We start from the raw sequence: 14,893 nt of genomic DNA on the forward strand, positions 1-14,893 counted from the left end.
GAGGTGGCAGGGTAGCCTAGTGGTTAGAGTGTAGAGGTGGCAGGGTAGCCTAGTGGTTAGAGTGTAGAGGTGGCAGGGTAGCCTAGTGGTTAGAGCGTTGGACTCATAACCTAAAAGGCTGCTAGTTCAAACCCCCGAGCTGACAAGGTACAGATCTGTCGTTCTGCCCCTGAACAGGCAGTTAACCCACTGTTCCTAGTCCGTCATTGAAAATAAGAATTTGTTCTTAACTGATTTGCCTAGTTAAATAAAGGTCAAATAAAAAATATATACTTTTGTCTGGTAAGCAGTAACTTTGCAGTTAACATTTAATTAATCATGTGAGGAAATCCACACTACGATTATCATGTCAACTGTCTTTTCTCAAATGTTGTGCACAAATGTGTTTACATCCATGTTAGTGAGCATTTTATCCTTTGCCAAGATAATCCATCCACCTGACAGGTGTGGCATATCAAGAAGCTGATTAAACAGCATGATCATTACACAGGTGCACCTTGTACTGGGGACAATAAAAGGCCACTCTAAAATGTGCAGTTTTGTCACACAACACAATGCCATAGATGTTTCAAGTTTTGAGAGAGCTATTGGCATGCTCTCTGCAGTAATGTCCTCCAGAAATGTTGCCAGATAATTTAATGTTCATTTCTCGACCATAAGCCTCCTCCAACATCGTTTTAGAGAATTTGACAGTACATCCAACCGGCCTCAGAACCGCAGACCACCTCTAACCACGGCAGCCCAGGACCTCCACATCCAACTTTTTCACCTGCGGGATCGTCTGAGGGGGGCTGGGGTTAATTGGGATGACCTGCTTCCAAGTGGGTGGGCCTGGCTCCCAAGTGGATGGACCTGGCTCCCAAGTGGATGGACCTGGCTCCCAAGTGGGTGGACCTGGCTCCCAAGTGGGTGGGCCTGGCTCCCAAGTGGGTGGGCCTGGCTCCCAAGTGGGTGGGCCTGGCTCCCAAGTGGGTGGACCTGGCTCCCAAGTGGGTGGACCTGGCTCCCAAGTGGGTGGACCTGGCTCCCAAGTGGGGTGGGCCTATGCCCATGGCTGCACCCCTGCCCAGTCATCTGAAATTCATAGATTAGGGCCTAATTTATTTATTTCAATTGATTGATTTCCTGATATGAACTGTAACAGCAAAATATTAGAAATTGTTGCGTTTTACATTTTTGTTCAGTGTACTTTCACTGTGTGTATCCGTGTGTGCGTGTGTGTCCGTGTGTGTGTGTATCCGTGTGTGCGTGTGTGTGCGTGCCTGTGTGTGTGTGTGTGCGTGCCTGTGTCTGTGCGCGTGCCTGTGTGTGCGTGTGTGTGTGCGCGCGTGCCTGTGTGTGTGTGCGTGCCTGTGTGTGTGTATCCGTGTGTGCGTGCCTGTGTGTGTGTGCGTGCCTGTGTGTGTGTGCGTGCCTGTGTGTGTGTGTGTGTGCGTGCCTGTGTGTGTGTGTGTGTGTGCGTGCCTGTGTGTGTGTGTGTGTGTGTGTGCGTGCCTGTGTGTGTGTGTGTGTGTGCGTGCCTGTGTGTGTGTGTGTGTGTGTGTGTGTGCGTGCCTGTGTGTGTGTGTGTGTGTGTGTGTGCGTGCCTGTGTTTGTGTGTGTGTGTGTGTGTGTGTGTGTGTGTGTGCGTGCCTGTGTGTGTGTGTGTGTGTGTGTGTGTGCCTTTGTGTGTGTGTGTGTGTGTGTGTGTGCGTGCCTGTGTGTGCGTGCCTGTGTTTGTGTGTGTGTGTGTGCGTGCCTGTGTGTGTGTGTGTGTGTGTGTGTGCGTGCCTTTGTGTGTGTGTGTGTGTGTGTGTGTGCCTGTGTGTGTGTGTGTGCGTGCCTGTGTGTGTGTGTGCGTGCCTGTGTGTGTGTGCGTGCCTGTGTGTGTGTGCGTGCCTGTGTGTGTGTGTGTGTGTGTGTGCGTGCCTGTGTGTGCGTGACTGTGTGTGTGTGTGCCTGTGTGTGTGTGTGTGTGTGCGTGCCTGTGTGTGTGTGTGTGTGCGTGTGTGTGCGTGCCTGTGTGTGTGTGTGCGTGCCTGTGTGTGTGTGTGTATCCCTGAATGTTGTTGTGGTACACCTCCTTCCACTTACATCACAAAGGTAAGTACATCTGGTCCAATTCTTTATTTGTTGTTTATCTGCTCCATAGCTATTCGCCAATCTGTATTGACACTGTGATGATGCAACCACTCCGAGAGAGAGAACTATTTTATTTACACGCACACACACACACACACTCTGTCTTTCTCTTAGAAGTCTCTTATTTACTGTACAGAACACAACAGACCAGAACAGAAAGAGTTTCACTGACAGTGAGTCATTCCTGAGGCGAAGCAGCATTAGTCTGTGGGTCTGACAGGATGGGAACACTGAAGGGGAGTTTAGTTTACTCCAGTCATCTTAGTTCACTCTGTGTTTGTGTCCCAAATGGCACCCTATTCCCTATATAGTGCACTACTTTAACCAAGAGCATACGAGCCCTGGTCAAAACTAGTGTAATAAATAGGGAATAGGGTGCCATTTGGGACAATCTCAGTGACAGGGCCAGCTAGCAGAGAACAGGACACAGACCACTTATAACCCACTATTATTCTGTGTGTGCTATTCTGCAGACGTCGAGCTCTAACGTCTTCAATGTACTCAGTAGCTTTTCTTTCTCCTTCCCTATTATTCTTTCTCTCCCTTCTCCTTCCACATTGTCTTCCTCTCCCTTCTCCTTCCATTGTCTTCCTCTCCCTTCCCCATTGTCTTCCTCTCCCTTCTCCTTCCCCATTGTCTTTCTCTCCCTTCTCCTTCCATTGTCTTCCTCTCCCTTCTCCTTCCCCATTGTCTTCCTCTCCCTTCTCCTTCCCCATTGTCTTCCTCTCCCTTCTCCTTCCCCATTGTCTTCCTCTCCTTCTCCTTCCCCATTATCTTCCTCCCTCTCCTTCCCCATTCTCCTTCCCCATTGTCTTTCTCTCCTTCTCCTTCCATTGTCTTCCTCTCCCTTCTCCTTCCCCATTGTCTTTCTCTCCTTCCCCATTCTCCTTCCCCATTGTCTTCCTCCTCCCCCCATTCTCCTTCCCCATTGTCTTCCTCTCCCTTCTCCTTCCCCATTGTCTTCCTCTCCCTTCTCCTTCCCCATTATCTTCCTCTCCTTCCCCATTCTCCTTCCCCATTATCTTCCTCTCCCTTCTCCTTCCCCATTGTCTTCCTCTCCCTTCTCCTTCCCCATTGTCTTCCTCTCCCTTCTCCTTCCCCATTGTCTTCCTCTACCTTCTCCTTCCCCATTGTCTTCCTCTCCCTTCTCCTTCCATTGTCTTTCTCTCCCTTCTCCTTCCATTGTCTTTCTCTCCCTTCTCCTTCCCCATTGTCTTCCTCTCCCTTCTCCTTCCCCATTGTCTTCCTCTCCCTTCTCCTTCCCCATTGTCTTTCTCTCCCTTCTCCTTCCATTGTCTTCCTCTCCCTTCCCCATTGTCTTCCTCTCCCTTCTCCTTCCCCATTGTCTTTCTCTCCCTTCTCCTTCCACATTGTCTTCCTCTCCCTTCTCCTTCCATTGTCTTCCTCTCCCTTCCCCATTGTCTTTCTCTCCCTTCTCCTTCCATTGTCTTCCTCTACCTTCTCCTTCCCCATTGTCTTCCTCTCCCTTCTCCTTCCATTGTCTTTCTCTCCCTTCTCCTTCCATTGACTTCCTCTCCCTTCTCCTTCCATTGTCTTTCTCTCCCTTCTCCTTCCCCATTGTCTTTCTCTCCCTTCTCCTTCCAAATTGTCTTTCTCTCCCTTCTCCTTCCATTGTCTTTCTCTCCCTTCTCCTTCCAAATTGTCTTTCTCTCCCTTCTCCTTCCAAATTGTCATTCTCTCCCTTCTCCTTCCATTGTCTTTCTCTCCCTTCTCCTTCCACATTGTCTTCCTCTCCCTTCTCCTTCCATTGTCTTCCTCTCCCTTCTCCTTCCAAATTGTCTTTCTCTCCCTTCTCCTTCCAAATTGTCTTTCTCTCCCTTCTCCTTCCAAATTGTCTTTCTCTCCCTTCTCCTTCCCCATTGTCTTCCTCTCCCTTCTCCTTCCCCATTGTCTTCCTCTCCCTTCTCCTTCCCCATTGTCTTCCTCTCCCTTCTCCTTCCCCATTATCTTCCTCTCCCTTCTCCTTCCCCATTATCTTCCTCTCCCTTCTCCTTCCCCATTGTCTTTCTCTCCCTTCTCCTTCCATTGTCTTCCTCTGCCTTCTCCTTCCATTGTCTTCCTCTCCCTTCTCCTTCCATTGTCTTCATCTACCTTCTCCTTCTACATTGTCTTCCTCTCCCTTCTCCTTCCATTGTCTTCCTCTCCCTTCTCCTTCCCCATTGTCTTCCTCTACCTTCTCCTTCCATTGTCTTTCTCTCCCTTCTCCTTCCATTGTCTTTCTCTCCCTTCTCCTTCCATTGTCTTTCTCTCCCTTCTCCTTCCATTGTCTTTCTCTCCCTTCTCCTTCCATTGTCTTTCTCTCCCTTCTCCTTCCATTGTCTTTCTCTCCCTTCTCCTTCCCCATTGTCTTTCTCTCCCTTCTCCTTCCATTGTCTTCCTCTCCCTTCTCCTTCCAAATTGTCTTTCTCTCCCTTCTCCTTCCAAATTGTCTTTCTCTCCCTTCTCCTTCCATTGTCTTTCTCTCCCTTCTCCTTCCCCATTGTCTTCCTCTCCCTTCTCCTTCCCCATTGTCTTTCTCTCCCTTCTCCTTCCATTGTCTTCCTCTCCCTTCTCCTTCCCCATTGTCTTTCTCTCCCTTCTCCTTCCATTGTCTTTCTCTCCCTTCTCCTTCCATTGTCTTTCTCTCCCTTCTCCTTCCATTGTCTTCCTCTCCCTTCTCCTTCCCCATTGTCTTTCTCTCCCTTCTCCTTCCCCATTGTCTTTCTCTCCCTTCTCCTTCCACATTGTCTTCCTCTCCCTTCTCCTTCCATTGTCTTTCTCTCCCTTCTCCTTCCATTGTCTTTCTCTCCCTTCTCCTTCCATTGTCTTCCTCTACCTTCTCCTTCCATTGTCTTTCTCTCCCTTCTCCTTCCATTGTCTTCCTCTCCCTTCTCCTTCCCCATTGTCTTTCTCTCCCTTCTCCTTCCATTGTCTTCCTCTCCCTTCTCCTTCCATTGTCTTTCTCTCCCTTCTCCTTCCATTGTCTTTCTCTCCCTTCTCCTTCCATTGTCTTTCTCTCCCTTCTCCTTCCATTGTCTTTCTCTCCCTTCTCCTTCCATTGTCTTTCTCTCCCTTCTCCTTCCCCATTGTCTTTCTCTCCCTTCTCCTTCCACATTGTCTTTCTCTCCCTTCTCCTTCCCCATTGTCTTTCTCTCCCTTCTCCTTCCATTGTCTTTCTCTCCCTTCTCCTTCCACATTGTCTTTCTCTCCCTTCTCCTTCCATTGTCTTTCTCTCCCTTCTCCTTCCATTGTCTTCCTCTCCCTTCTCCTTCCCCATTGTCTTCCTCTCCCTTCTCCTTCCCCATTGTCTTTCTCTCCCTTCTCCTTCCATTGTATTTCTCTCCCTTCTCCTTCCATTGTCTTTCTGTCCCTTCTCCTTCCATTGTCTTCCTCTCCCTTCTCCTTCCCCATTGTCTTTCTCTCCCTTCTCCTTCCACATTGTCTTCCTCTCCCTTCTCCTTCCATTGTCTTTCTCTCCCTTCTCCTTCCATTGTCTTTCTCTCCCTTCTCCTTCCATTGTCTTCCTCTACCTTCTCCTTCCATTGTCTTTCTCTCCCTTCTCCTTCCATTGTCTTTCTCTCCCTTCTCCTTCCATTGTCTTTCTCTCCCTTCTCCTTCCACATTGTCTTTCTCTCCCTTCTCCTTCCATTGTCTTTCTCTCCCTTCTCCTTCCATTATCTTTCTCTCCCTTCTCCTTCCATTATCTTTCTCTCCCTTCTCCTTCCCCATTATCTTTCTCTCCCTTCTCCTTCCCCATTGTCTTTCTCTCCCTTCTCCTTCCATTATCTTTCTCTCCCTTCTCCTTCCCCATTATCTTCCTCTCCCTTCTCCTTCCCCATTGTCTTTCTCTCCCTTCTCCTTCCATTGTCTTTCTCTCCCTTCTCCTTCCCCATTGCCTTCCTCTCCCTTCTCCTTCCATTGTCTTTCTCTCCCTTCTCCTTCCATTGTCTTTCTCTCCCTTCTCCTTCCATTGTCTTTCTCTCCCTTCTCCTTCCCCATTGTCTTTCTCTCCTCCTTCCCCATTGTCTTTCTCTTCGTCACTACAGGAGTTGAACTAATGCCAGCTTCTCCTCGTTTTCCTTCTGAAGAACTATTTATTAGAGTATCTGCAAGCAAATGTTGTTGATTTACCCGAGGGGGAGAGAAACTAGAGTGAACTGGGGGCCTGTCTCTCTACCTCATTCTGTCTCTCTTTCTCATTCTGTCTCTCTTTCTCATTCTGTCTTTCTTTCTCTCTCTCTCTCTCTGTCTCTCTCTCAATTCAATTCAAGGAGCTTTATTGGCATGGGAAACATGTTTACATTGCCAAAGCAAGTTACACTTCTCTCGTCTCTGTCTCTCTCTCTCTCGTCTCTGTCTCTCTCGTCTCTGTCTCTCTCGTCTCTGTCTCTCTCTCTCTCGTCTCTGTCTCTCTCTCGTCTCTGTCTCTCTCTCGTCTCTGTCTCTCTCGTCTCTGTCTCTCTCTCGTCTCTGTCTCTCTCTCTCTCTCGTCTCTCTCTCTCGTCTCTGTCTCTCTCTCGTCTCTGTCTCTCTCTCTCGTCTCTGTCTCTCTCTCGTCTCTGTCTCTCTCTCTCGTCTCTGTCTCTCTCTCTCTCGTCTCTGTCTCTCTCTCTCTCTCGTCTCTGTCTCTCTCTCGTCTCTGTCTCTCTCTCGTCTCTCTCTCGTCTCTGTCTCTCTCTCTCTCGTCTCTCTCTCTCGTCTCTCTTTTGTTCCCTTCTCTTTCGTTCTCTCTGGCTCCTCAATAGTATAGCTGTGTGTGTGTGTGTGTGTGTGTGTGAGTGAGAATAGATCACTACATTTTAGTGACAAACCATATTTTTTTCTGAAATTGCCCTCACAGGGTGTTTTTATCATTCTGTGATTATTCAGTATTGACATCATCAGAATATTTCCAGACACAGCCTAGATATCATTTTCCATGATCCACAGTTTCCCACAGTGGAAAGTAAAACAAGAAAAGGCTGTATTCCAGGACAGAATACTATCACTCTACTGCTGAACAGCACTAGAATACAGTGATATAAATGTTTAAAAGTTTCAAATGGGCTCGATTGGAGAGTGACTAGTTTCTCATAAACCTCCGACTGTCTGCCTGCCTAGCTACCACTCTAACGGAGTCCCTCTCTTCCTCTTCTCTCCTCTCTTTCACTCACATTTTCCAGTGGAAAGAATCAGCTGTGCCAATAAAACGCCACCCTCCCTATGCTCCCTCCCTCCCTCCCTTCCTCCCTGTTTCAGCCTCTCTGTCCCTCCCTCCCTCCCTCCCTCCCTCCCTCCCTGTTTCAGCCTCTCTGTCCCTCCCTCCCTCCCTGTTTCAGCCTCTCTGTCCCACCCTCCCTCCCTGTTTCAGCCTCTCTGTCCCACCCTCCTCCCTCCCTCCCTCCCTGTTTCAGCCTTTCTGTCCCACCCTCCCTCTCTACATTTCAGTCCTTCACCAAATCATAACACAAAGACATGCCCAGTCAGTCAGCCAGTCCTTCTCTCTTTCATATGAATGTTATCTGTTTGGCTGTCGACACGGCTGTGACCATGTGTGCCTTTTCCCTCCCTGGTGGCTACTGAATATCAAATCTGTTATACCTAAATGATGGTGGTGTGGATTGATCGAGGGCTGAGGATATCATTAATGAAAACAGTTAAAGTATGTCTTAGATACTTAGATGTTGATTAGGCCCGATGCCTTGGGTGATAGGACCCCCCTCACTCATCCAGTTCTCATCCCTCCATCCCTCTTTTTCCTCCGTCATGTCGTAGATTCCTCTTCTCCCCATGCAGTGTTAGATATCAGAGAAGCTAACAGTCAGAGAAGCTGATAGTCACAGTGGGTTTCGACGGTGGGTTTTGGGGCTACGAGCAGAAATCAGTACACTATTCATCAAACAGTTAGCGGAGGAGTCCCCAAATGGCACCCTATTCCCTATAGTGGGTGGCTGTGGGCCCTGGTCAGAGGTAGTGCACTATTATAGGGAATAGGGTGCCATCGGGGACACTATAGTTAGTGTCTTTGATGAGATTAACAACCCCCTGGTTTAATTAACTTCACTATTAAAGTGTGGAGAAAGGGGGGCAGAGCAGCTGCCTCCTGCTGTGTATTCATCATCGCACACACACGCGCACACACACACACACACACACTTCACAGACATCATCTCATCATCTCCTGGTGATATCAGCCAAAGGCTTTTGGATACATCACCTCTTTATCCATCACCATAGTTGTCAAATGCAACGGTAGGAGGTGGAGGAGTGTTAATGGGGGAAGTGTGTGTGTGTGTATTCGCCTGTCCATTTGTGTGTGTCTAAAAGCAGGAGGCTGAGGGACTGAACGCTGTAAAAAGCCCAGCTGCTGTTTCTTGTCCCTGGTGATGGCTGTGTATTGGTTAGACCATTAATGATCCATCTTGGGAACGCTGGGCTCTACATAATTTATCAACTATACGATTTTTCATCCGCAAAATGAACTTGTTGTTTGGAGCTAGGAGGGAATCAGAGGAAGCATTAGTTGTTTTTTATTTTTATTTATTTGAATGCTTTGTCATTCCCCTGTGATATATTTCCCTGTCAGATTCCTGGAATGAATATAATATCTCTAAATGCCTAATTGGTTATGCTAAATTCTTGTGTTAGCTGTATTAGACAATGTGCATCCCAAGTCTTATTTGTGATGTTATACTGTAGCTCAGGTACCATCTAAATAACATGTCTAGAGGTTTCATGCACAAATGGCTAAATTCAATATCGTCTTATTTGAATTGATCGTGTCTAAAACAGTCTGTGTCTATATTTTATAGATGAGTTTGATGCCTCTGAAACATACTTCTAGAGAATAGTCTGTCCCCTGAGTTTGATGCCTCTGAAACATACTTCTAGAAAATAGTCTGTCCCCTGAGTTTGATGCCTCTGAAACATACTTCTAGAAAAGAGTCCGTCCCCTGAGTTTGATGCCTCTGAAACATACTTCTAGAAAATAGTCTGTCCCCTGAGTTTGATGCCTCTGAAACATACTTCTAGAAAAGAGTCTGTCCCCTGAGTTTGATGCCTCTGAAACATACTTCTAGAAAAGAGTCCGTCCCCTGAGTTTGATGCCTCTGAAACATACTTCTAGAAAAGAGTCCGTCCCCTGAGTTTGCTGCCTCTGAAACATACTTCTAGAAAAGAGTCCGTCCCCTGAGTTTGATGCCTCTGAAACATACTTCTAGAAAATAGTCCGTCCCCTGAGTTTGATGCCTCTGAAACATACTTCTAGAAAATAGTCTGTCCCCTGAGTTTGATGCCTCTGAAACATGTTCCTCTTTGTTCCCTTCTTTCTTACCAGTCAATGTTCATGGGACTTAAACCAGTAGTAGAACTAGGTTACTTACAGTAGATGTCGTAACCACACTGGTTATATGGAAGATATTTTATGTTCAGTTTTTTATTGAATCGTGTTCTCTCTCACCTTTAAAAGTGTCAAGAAACCTAGATTTGCACGAATCGGAAAATTGAAGTTGTGTTAATTAACAGCGTTGTACATTTTTAATGATTGCCTCAACATTTATAGATTTTGTTTTGCACAATTAGCCGTTTTAAAAAGATGTTAGTGCAATCCAATTGTTATCCAAATGTTATTTATGAACCAAAGCCAAGATTAGATCTCTTATGTTCTTTTCTTCTGTATCATAATGAATTGTAAACAGGTTGTATCATCAAAGACGTAGTCATGCTGTGGGTAGAACAGAAATGGTAAATGTAGTGGGCGTAAAATTATTATTTTGCTTGTTGTTGTTGTTTTCTTGTATTCTAGCTTAAATTATTCATCAAAACAAGAGAGACTTATCAACTCTGTTTATCTTTGTTTTTTTTTCTTCAGATCACTGAGTCAGGCAAGGAGACGCTACCAGCATGGCTACACTGGAAGAGCAACATCCTACAGGGTCTACCACTGGAGGAGGACAAGGGTGTCCACTACATCGCCGTCTCCACATCAAACGGCAGCCAGGACATCTTCTCCATCGAGGTGCACCCAGAGGAACATGTGGACCCGATCCAGCTAGCCATTCAGTCAGCATCCAACAATGAGGTCAAGCCGTTTGTCTGCGGCACAGAGGAACCGGTGACGGTACTCACAGTGATTCTGGACGCCGACCTCACCAAGATGAGCTCCAGGCAGAGGGTGGAGCTGCTGGGCAAAATGAAGAAGTTCTCTGGCGTGGAGCTCCAGCACATGAAGATACTTCCCGTGGTCAACAACAGATTGTTCGACATGACCGCCTTCATGGCCGGACCGGGAAATGCCAAAAAGGTGGTGGAGAACGGAGCCCTGTTATCCTGGAAGCTGGGCTGTTCCCTGGACCAGAGCAATGTCCCCAACATCAGCAGCGTCCAGGCGCCAGCGAAAGAAGGCACTATGTCTGCTCAGCTGGGATACCCTGTGGTCGGTTGGCACATCGCCAACAAGAAGCCTCATATCCCCAAACGGGTGAGGCGCCAGCTCAACAATACCCCTACCCCGGTTCTTGTTGTGCTTCCCCCAACGTCTGTTGTCGAGCCCCCTATTCGCATCGTACCCACCCTGTCGTCACCTGCCATTGCTGCCCCCACAGACAACTCTGCCCCACCCATGAGAGGGCCTGTGCCCTTGCCCATGAAGCCCACGATCCGTGTCAGAGACTCATATGCCCACACTCCCACTCAGGGTGCACCCCTGCCAACCAGAGTGATGGAGTCCACTAGTACCATCTCCATTGAACCCACTATGACCAGGCATACCGTTGTGGAAGCTACACCGACACTCCCTCCACCCACCACAGTTGCCACCAGAAAGCCAACCAAGAAACCAAAGAGACCGAAGACCACTCCGATGCCAAGGGAGTCCAAGACCACCACAGCCAAACCAGCCAGGCGCACCACCCCTTCGTCCATCGTGCCTGACCCAAGAAACGAGAAACCAGATCTCCGCAACCCCATCGATCAGGTCAATGCCTTCGTGGGCACATACTTTGAAGTGAAGATCCCATCCGATACGTTCTTTGACAAGGAGGACGGTACAACAGACAAACTAAGGTTGACCTTGAGGATGAACCACAACGAAGTTGTCGGGGATTACTCCTGGATACAGTTTAATAGCACAAGCCAGCTGCTATACGGTCTTCCAGACTCAAATCACGTTGGGAAGCACGAGTACTTCATGCAGGCCACCGATAAGGGTGGTCTGAACGCGATCGACGCCTTCGAGGTCCGCGTGAACCGCTGGGCATCCAACGATAAGTCCCCGGTCCTGTTCCAGGCCCGCTTACACGGAGAACCGCGCCTGGTGACCAATGACATCCACAAGAAGATTCTGCTCATCAAGAAGCTGGCGTACTCGTTCGGTGACCGCAACAGCAGCACGGTCACCCTGAGGAACATCACCAAGGGATCCATCGTGGTGGAGTGGACCAACAACAGCCTCCAGCAGAACCCTTGTCCCAAGGAGCAGATTCAGACCATGTCCAGGAGGATCTCTGATGCCCAGGGAAGGCCCTCCCAGACCTTCATCTCCGCCATGGAACCGGACTTCATACCCATCAGCATCAAGGTCAAAGGAACGGGTGCCTGCCGGAACTACATGTTTGTCCCGCCTGGTGAAATCACTATCCCTATCCCTCCAGCTGTCACACCGGCACTGGGCACCGGACGCCAGAGCACAGACGACGTCTACCTCCACACGGTGATTCCGGCCGTGGTGGTGGCGGCCATCTTGCTGATCGCTGGCATCATCGCCATGATCTGCTACCGCAAGAAGCGCAAGGGCAAGCTGACCATCGAGGATCAGGCTACCTTCATCAAGAAGGGTGTGCCCATAATCTTTGCAGACGAGCTTGACGATTCCAAGCCGCCCCCGTCCTCCTCCATGCCGCTCATCCTGCAGGAGGAGAAACCCCCTCTTCCCCCACCGGAGTACCCTAACATGGCCAGTCCAGAGACCACCCCCCTGAACCAGGACCTTCTGGGTGAGTACACGGCTCTGAGGGACGAGGACCCCAACGCGCCCCCCTACCAGCCCCCGCCCCCCTTCACCGCACCCATGGAAGGTAAAGGATCTCGTCCAAAGAACATGACCCCTTACAGATCCCCACCACCTTACGTGCCACCCTAAGGGTTTAGCAGGCTCCTCCAGAGAAGGAGGAGGGAAGCAGGGGGACTTGTAACGGTCTCAATCCAGTGTCTGTTTGGAAATAAGGGGTGGGAGGAGGAGGACAAAGTGGGAACAAACTTTGGATTTTGGGTTGGGAGGGTTATGGGGTGATCTGATTGAAGTTCAAGTTATTGGAAAGATGGGAGGGAGGGAGAACTAGATGTTAGCCGCGGCGACAGTAGCCACAAAAAGGACACTATTCAGTCTGTCGTCTCATTGGCTACAGCTGAATGGCTAGTTTGGGAAGACACGCCCCTCTGGTCCCAGCGATTTTTTTTTTCTTCTCTGTTTGAAACTTAATGGGCTTTTGTTTTAATTTAGTTATTTGGTTCTGTTTCGTTTGTTTTTTGGGGGGGGGGGCTGACTTCAAACGACTTGCTTAACAACACTCTTTTTATGTTATTTTATCTTGAATAATACAAGAAGATAATAAACAAACACACTGCAGGCATAAAATGTTTTTAATAGAGAGAGAGAGAGTTCTATGAATAAAAACAGAAACATCATAATCATGTGGATCTGCACCAGCCCTGCAGCTAGCCCTGCAGCTAGCCCTGTAGCTAACCCTGCAGCTAACTCTGCAGCTAGCCCTGCAGCTAACCCTGCAGGTAACCCTGCAGGTAACACTGCAGCTAGCCCTGCAGCTAGCCCTGCAGCTAGCCCTGTAGCTAACCCTGCAGCTAACTCTGCAGCTAGCCCTGCAGCTAACCCTGCAGGTAACCCTGCAGCTAGCCCTGCAGCTAACTCTGCAGCTAGCCCTGCAGCTAACCCTGCAGGTAACCCTGCAGCTAGCCCTGCAGCTAACCCTACAGCTAGCCCTGCAGCTAGCCCTGCAGCTAGCCAGACAGACAACACAGTGGCTTGTCGGGCGGTGGGTCAGTGTTTTGAGTCAATAAGGTTAGCCTTTTAACACGAATTGTATATTTGTATCCTTATTCACACAATGTCTAGTCAAGATGATCATAACAAAGTTGGCCTAAAAAATCATTAGAAATGTAAAACGTTCTGTTTGTTTTATTAGTTTTATTTTTAAATCCACTCTATATCTGGATGGTTCTGATAGATAGATAGATAGATAGATAGATAGATAGATAGATAGATAGATAGATAGATAGAGGATCTCTCCCTCGGATCAGAAAGAAACGGTAAACCAAGTAGGTAGACCCAGCCCAGTCAGGACTAAACAAGCAAACATTACCGTTAGCTAATGTTAGCACGTAAGGCAACCATGACAACTGTGATTCTACAACAGCCTGGCCCAGTTATTATCAGATGTGTAGTTTTGACTTGAAGCTCAAGGATTTTTACCTTGCCTGGGTATCCCGAAGCCACCCAAAATCATTCAAGAGGGAAATACAATACACTATCCCCTTTTTATTATTATTATTATTATTTAAAATGGCTCCCTTATCCGAATATGATCATAACATTGACCATTTGAATGCCATGTTGCCTTTATGGTGATGCGATGTGTCTTCTGTATATAGCTATCGATCGGCCTGTTGAAATAATATTAAGTGTATTTATACTTAAAAAAATGTTTGTGTAAATCAGATATGGAAAAAGCCTCCTGCAGTTTATTTTAGACAAGGAGTAATTATTTTTTTATGTAGTGATGATGATGCTCTTGTTCTCACAGTTTATGCGGGAAACAATTCATTTGCTGTTGAGAGTGATTTAGAAGGTCCTGAAAGGGATACAATCTTTATTCACAACTCAAAGGTCATTAAGATGAGGAGAGGAGATGGAGAGGAGAGGAGGAGAGGAGAGGAGAGGAGAGGAGAGGAGATGGATAGGAGAGGAGAGGAGATGGATAGGAGATGGAGAGGAGATGGATAGGAGATGGATAGGAGATGGATAGGAGATGGAGAGGAGATGGAGGAGAGGAGATGGAGAGGAGAGGAGAGGAGAGGAGGAGAGGAGAGGAGAGATCTGAAGAACAAGATCACCAGAAAACACTGAACAAAATGGTGGATAAAATCTCTATCTAATTTTTTTACAAAGTTTTTGATACAGCCTCAAATTGTTAAAAAAAAAAAAGATAAATAAATAAATAGTGTATTGCAATTCGTTCAATCTTAGCGTAGATAATTGATTCTTCAATATGTACCTTTTCTCATGGGTCACCTATTTCAAGTGATTTTTTTTGTTGTTGACATATTATCAAATGTAATATCATGTTTTTCCCCATTGAGTTTTGACTTTGAAAGTGACCCTTTGCAATAATGTAAGGTAATGTCCGGTGGAGGTGAGTGGTCAATGCAGGTTAGATGAGTGTACTACCAAAATGAGTGGTGATGAGAAAACCCACATAATGATGATGTACACGCATAATGATGATGATGTACACGCATAATGATGGTGATGATGTACACACATAATAATGATGATGTACACGCATAATGATGGTGATGATGTACATGCATAATGATGATGATGTACCCACATAATGATGATGATGTACACGCATAATGATGATGATGATGTACACGCATAATGATGATGATGTACACGCATAATGATGATGATGATGTACACACATAATGATGATGTACACGCTTAATGATGATGATGTTCCTCCTCCCCAAAATGAGGATGATGATGTTCCTCCTCCCC

At 47.3% G+C, this 14,893-nt stretch overlaps 1 protein-coding gene across 2 annotated transcripts in view; it reads left to right on the plus strand.

The window, feature by feature from the left end:
- dag1 (dystroglycan 1) overlaps nt 1-14,036 on the plus strand; it is a 67,265-nt gene extending 53,229 nt beyond the window's left edge. For both annotated transcript variants that reach the window (XM_065004340.1, XM_065004341.1), the window contains exon 3: nt 9,971-14,036. In XM_065004340.1, the coding sequence (XP_064860412.1) occupies nt 9,971-12,238 (2,268 nt within the window). In that variant the 3' untranslated portion in view covers nt 12,239-14,036. The remainder of the gene's footprint in view (nt 1-9,970) is intronic.
- Nucleotides 14,037-14,893: the final 857 nt, after the last annotated feature.

The sequence above is a fragment of the Oncorhynchus nerka genome, linkage group LG2, assembly GCF_034236695.1.
Source record: "Oncorhynchus nerka isolate Pitt River linkage group LG2, Oner_Uvic_2.0, whole genome shotgun sequence".
Lineage (NCBI taxonomy): Eukaryota > Metazoa > Chordata > Actinopteri > Salmoniformes > Salmonidae > Oncorhynchus > Oncorhynchus nerka.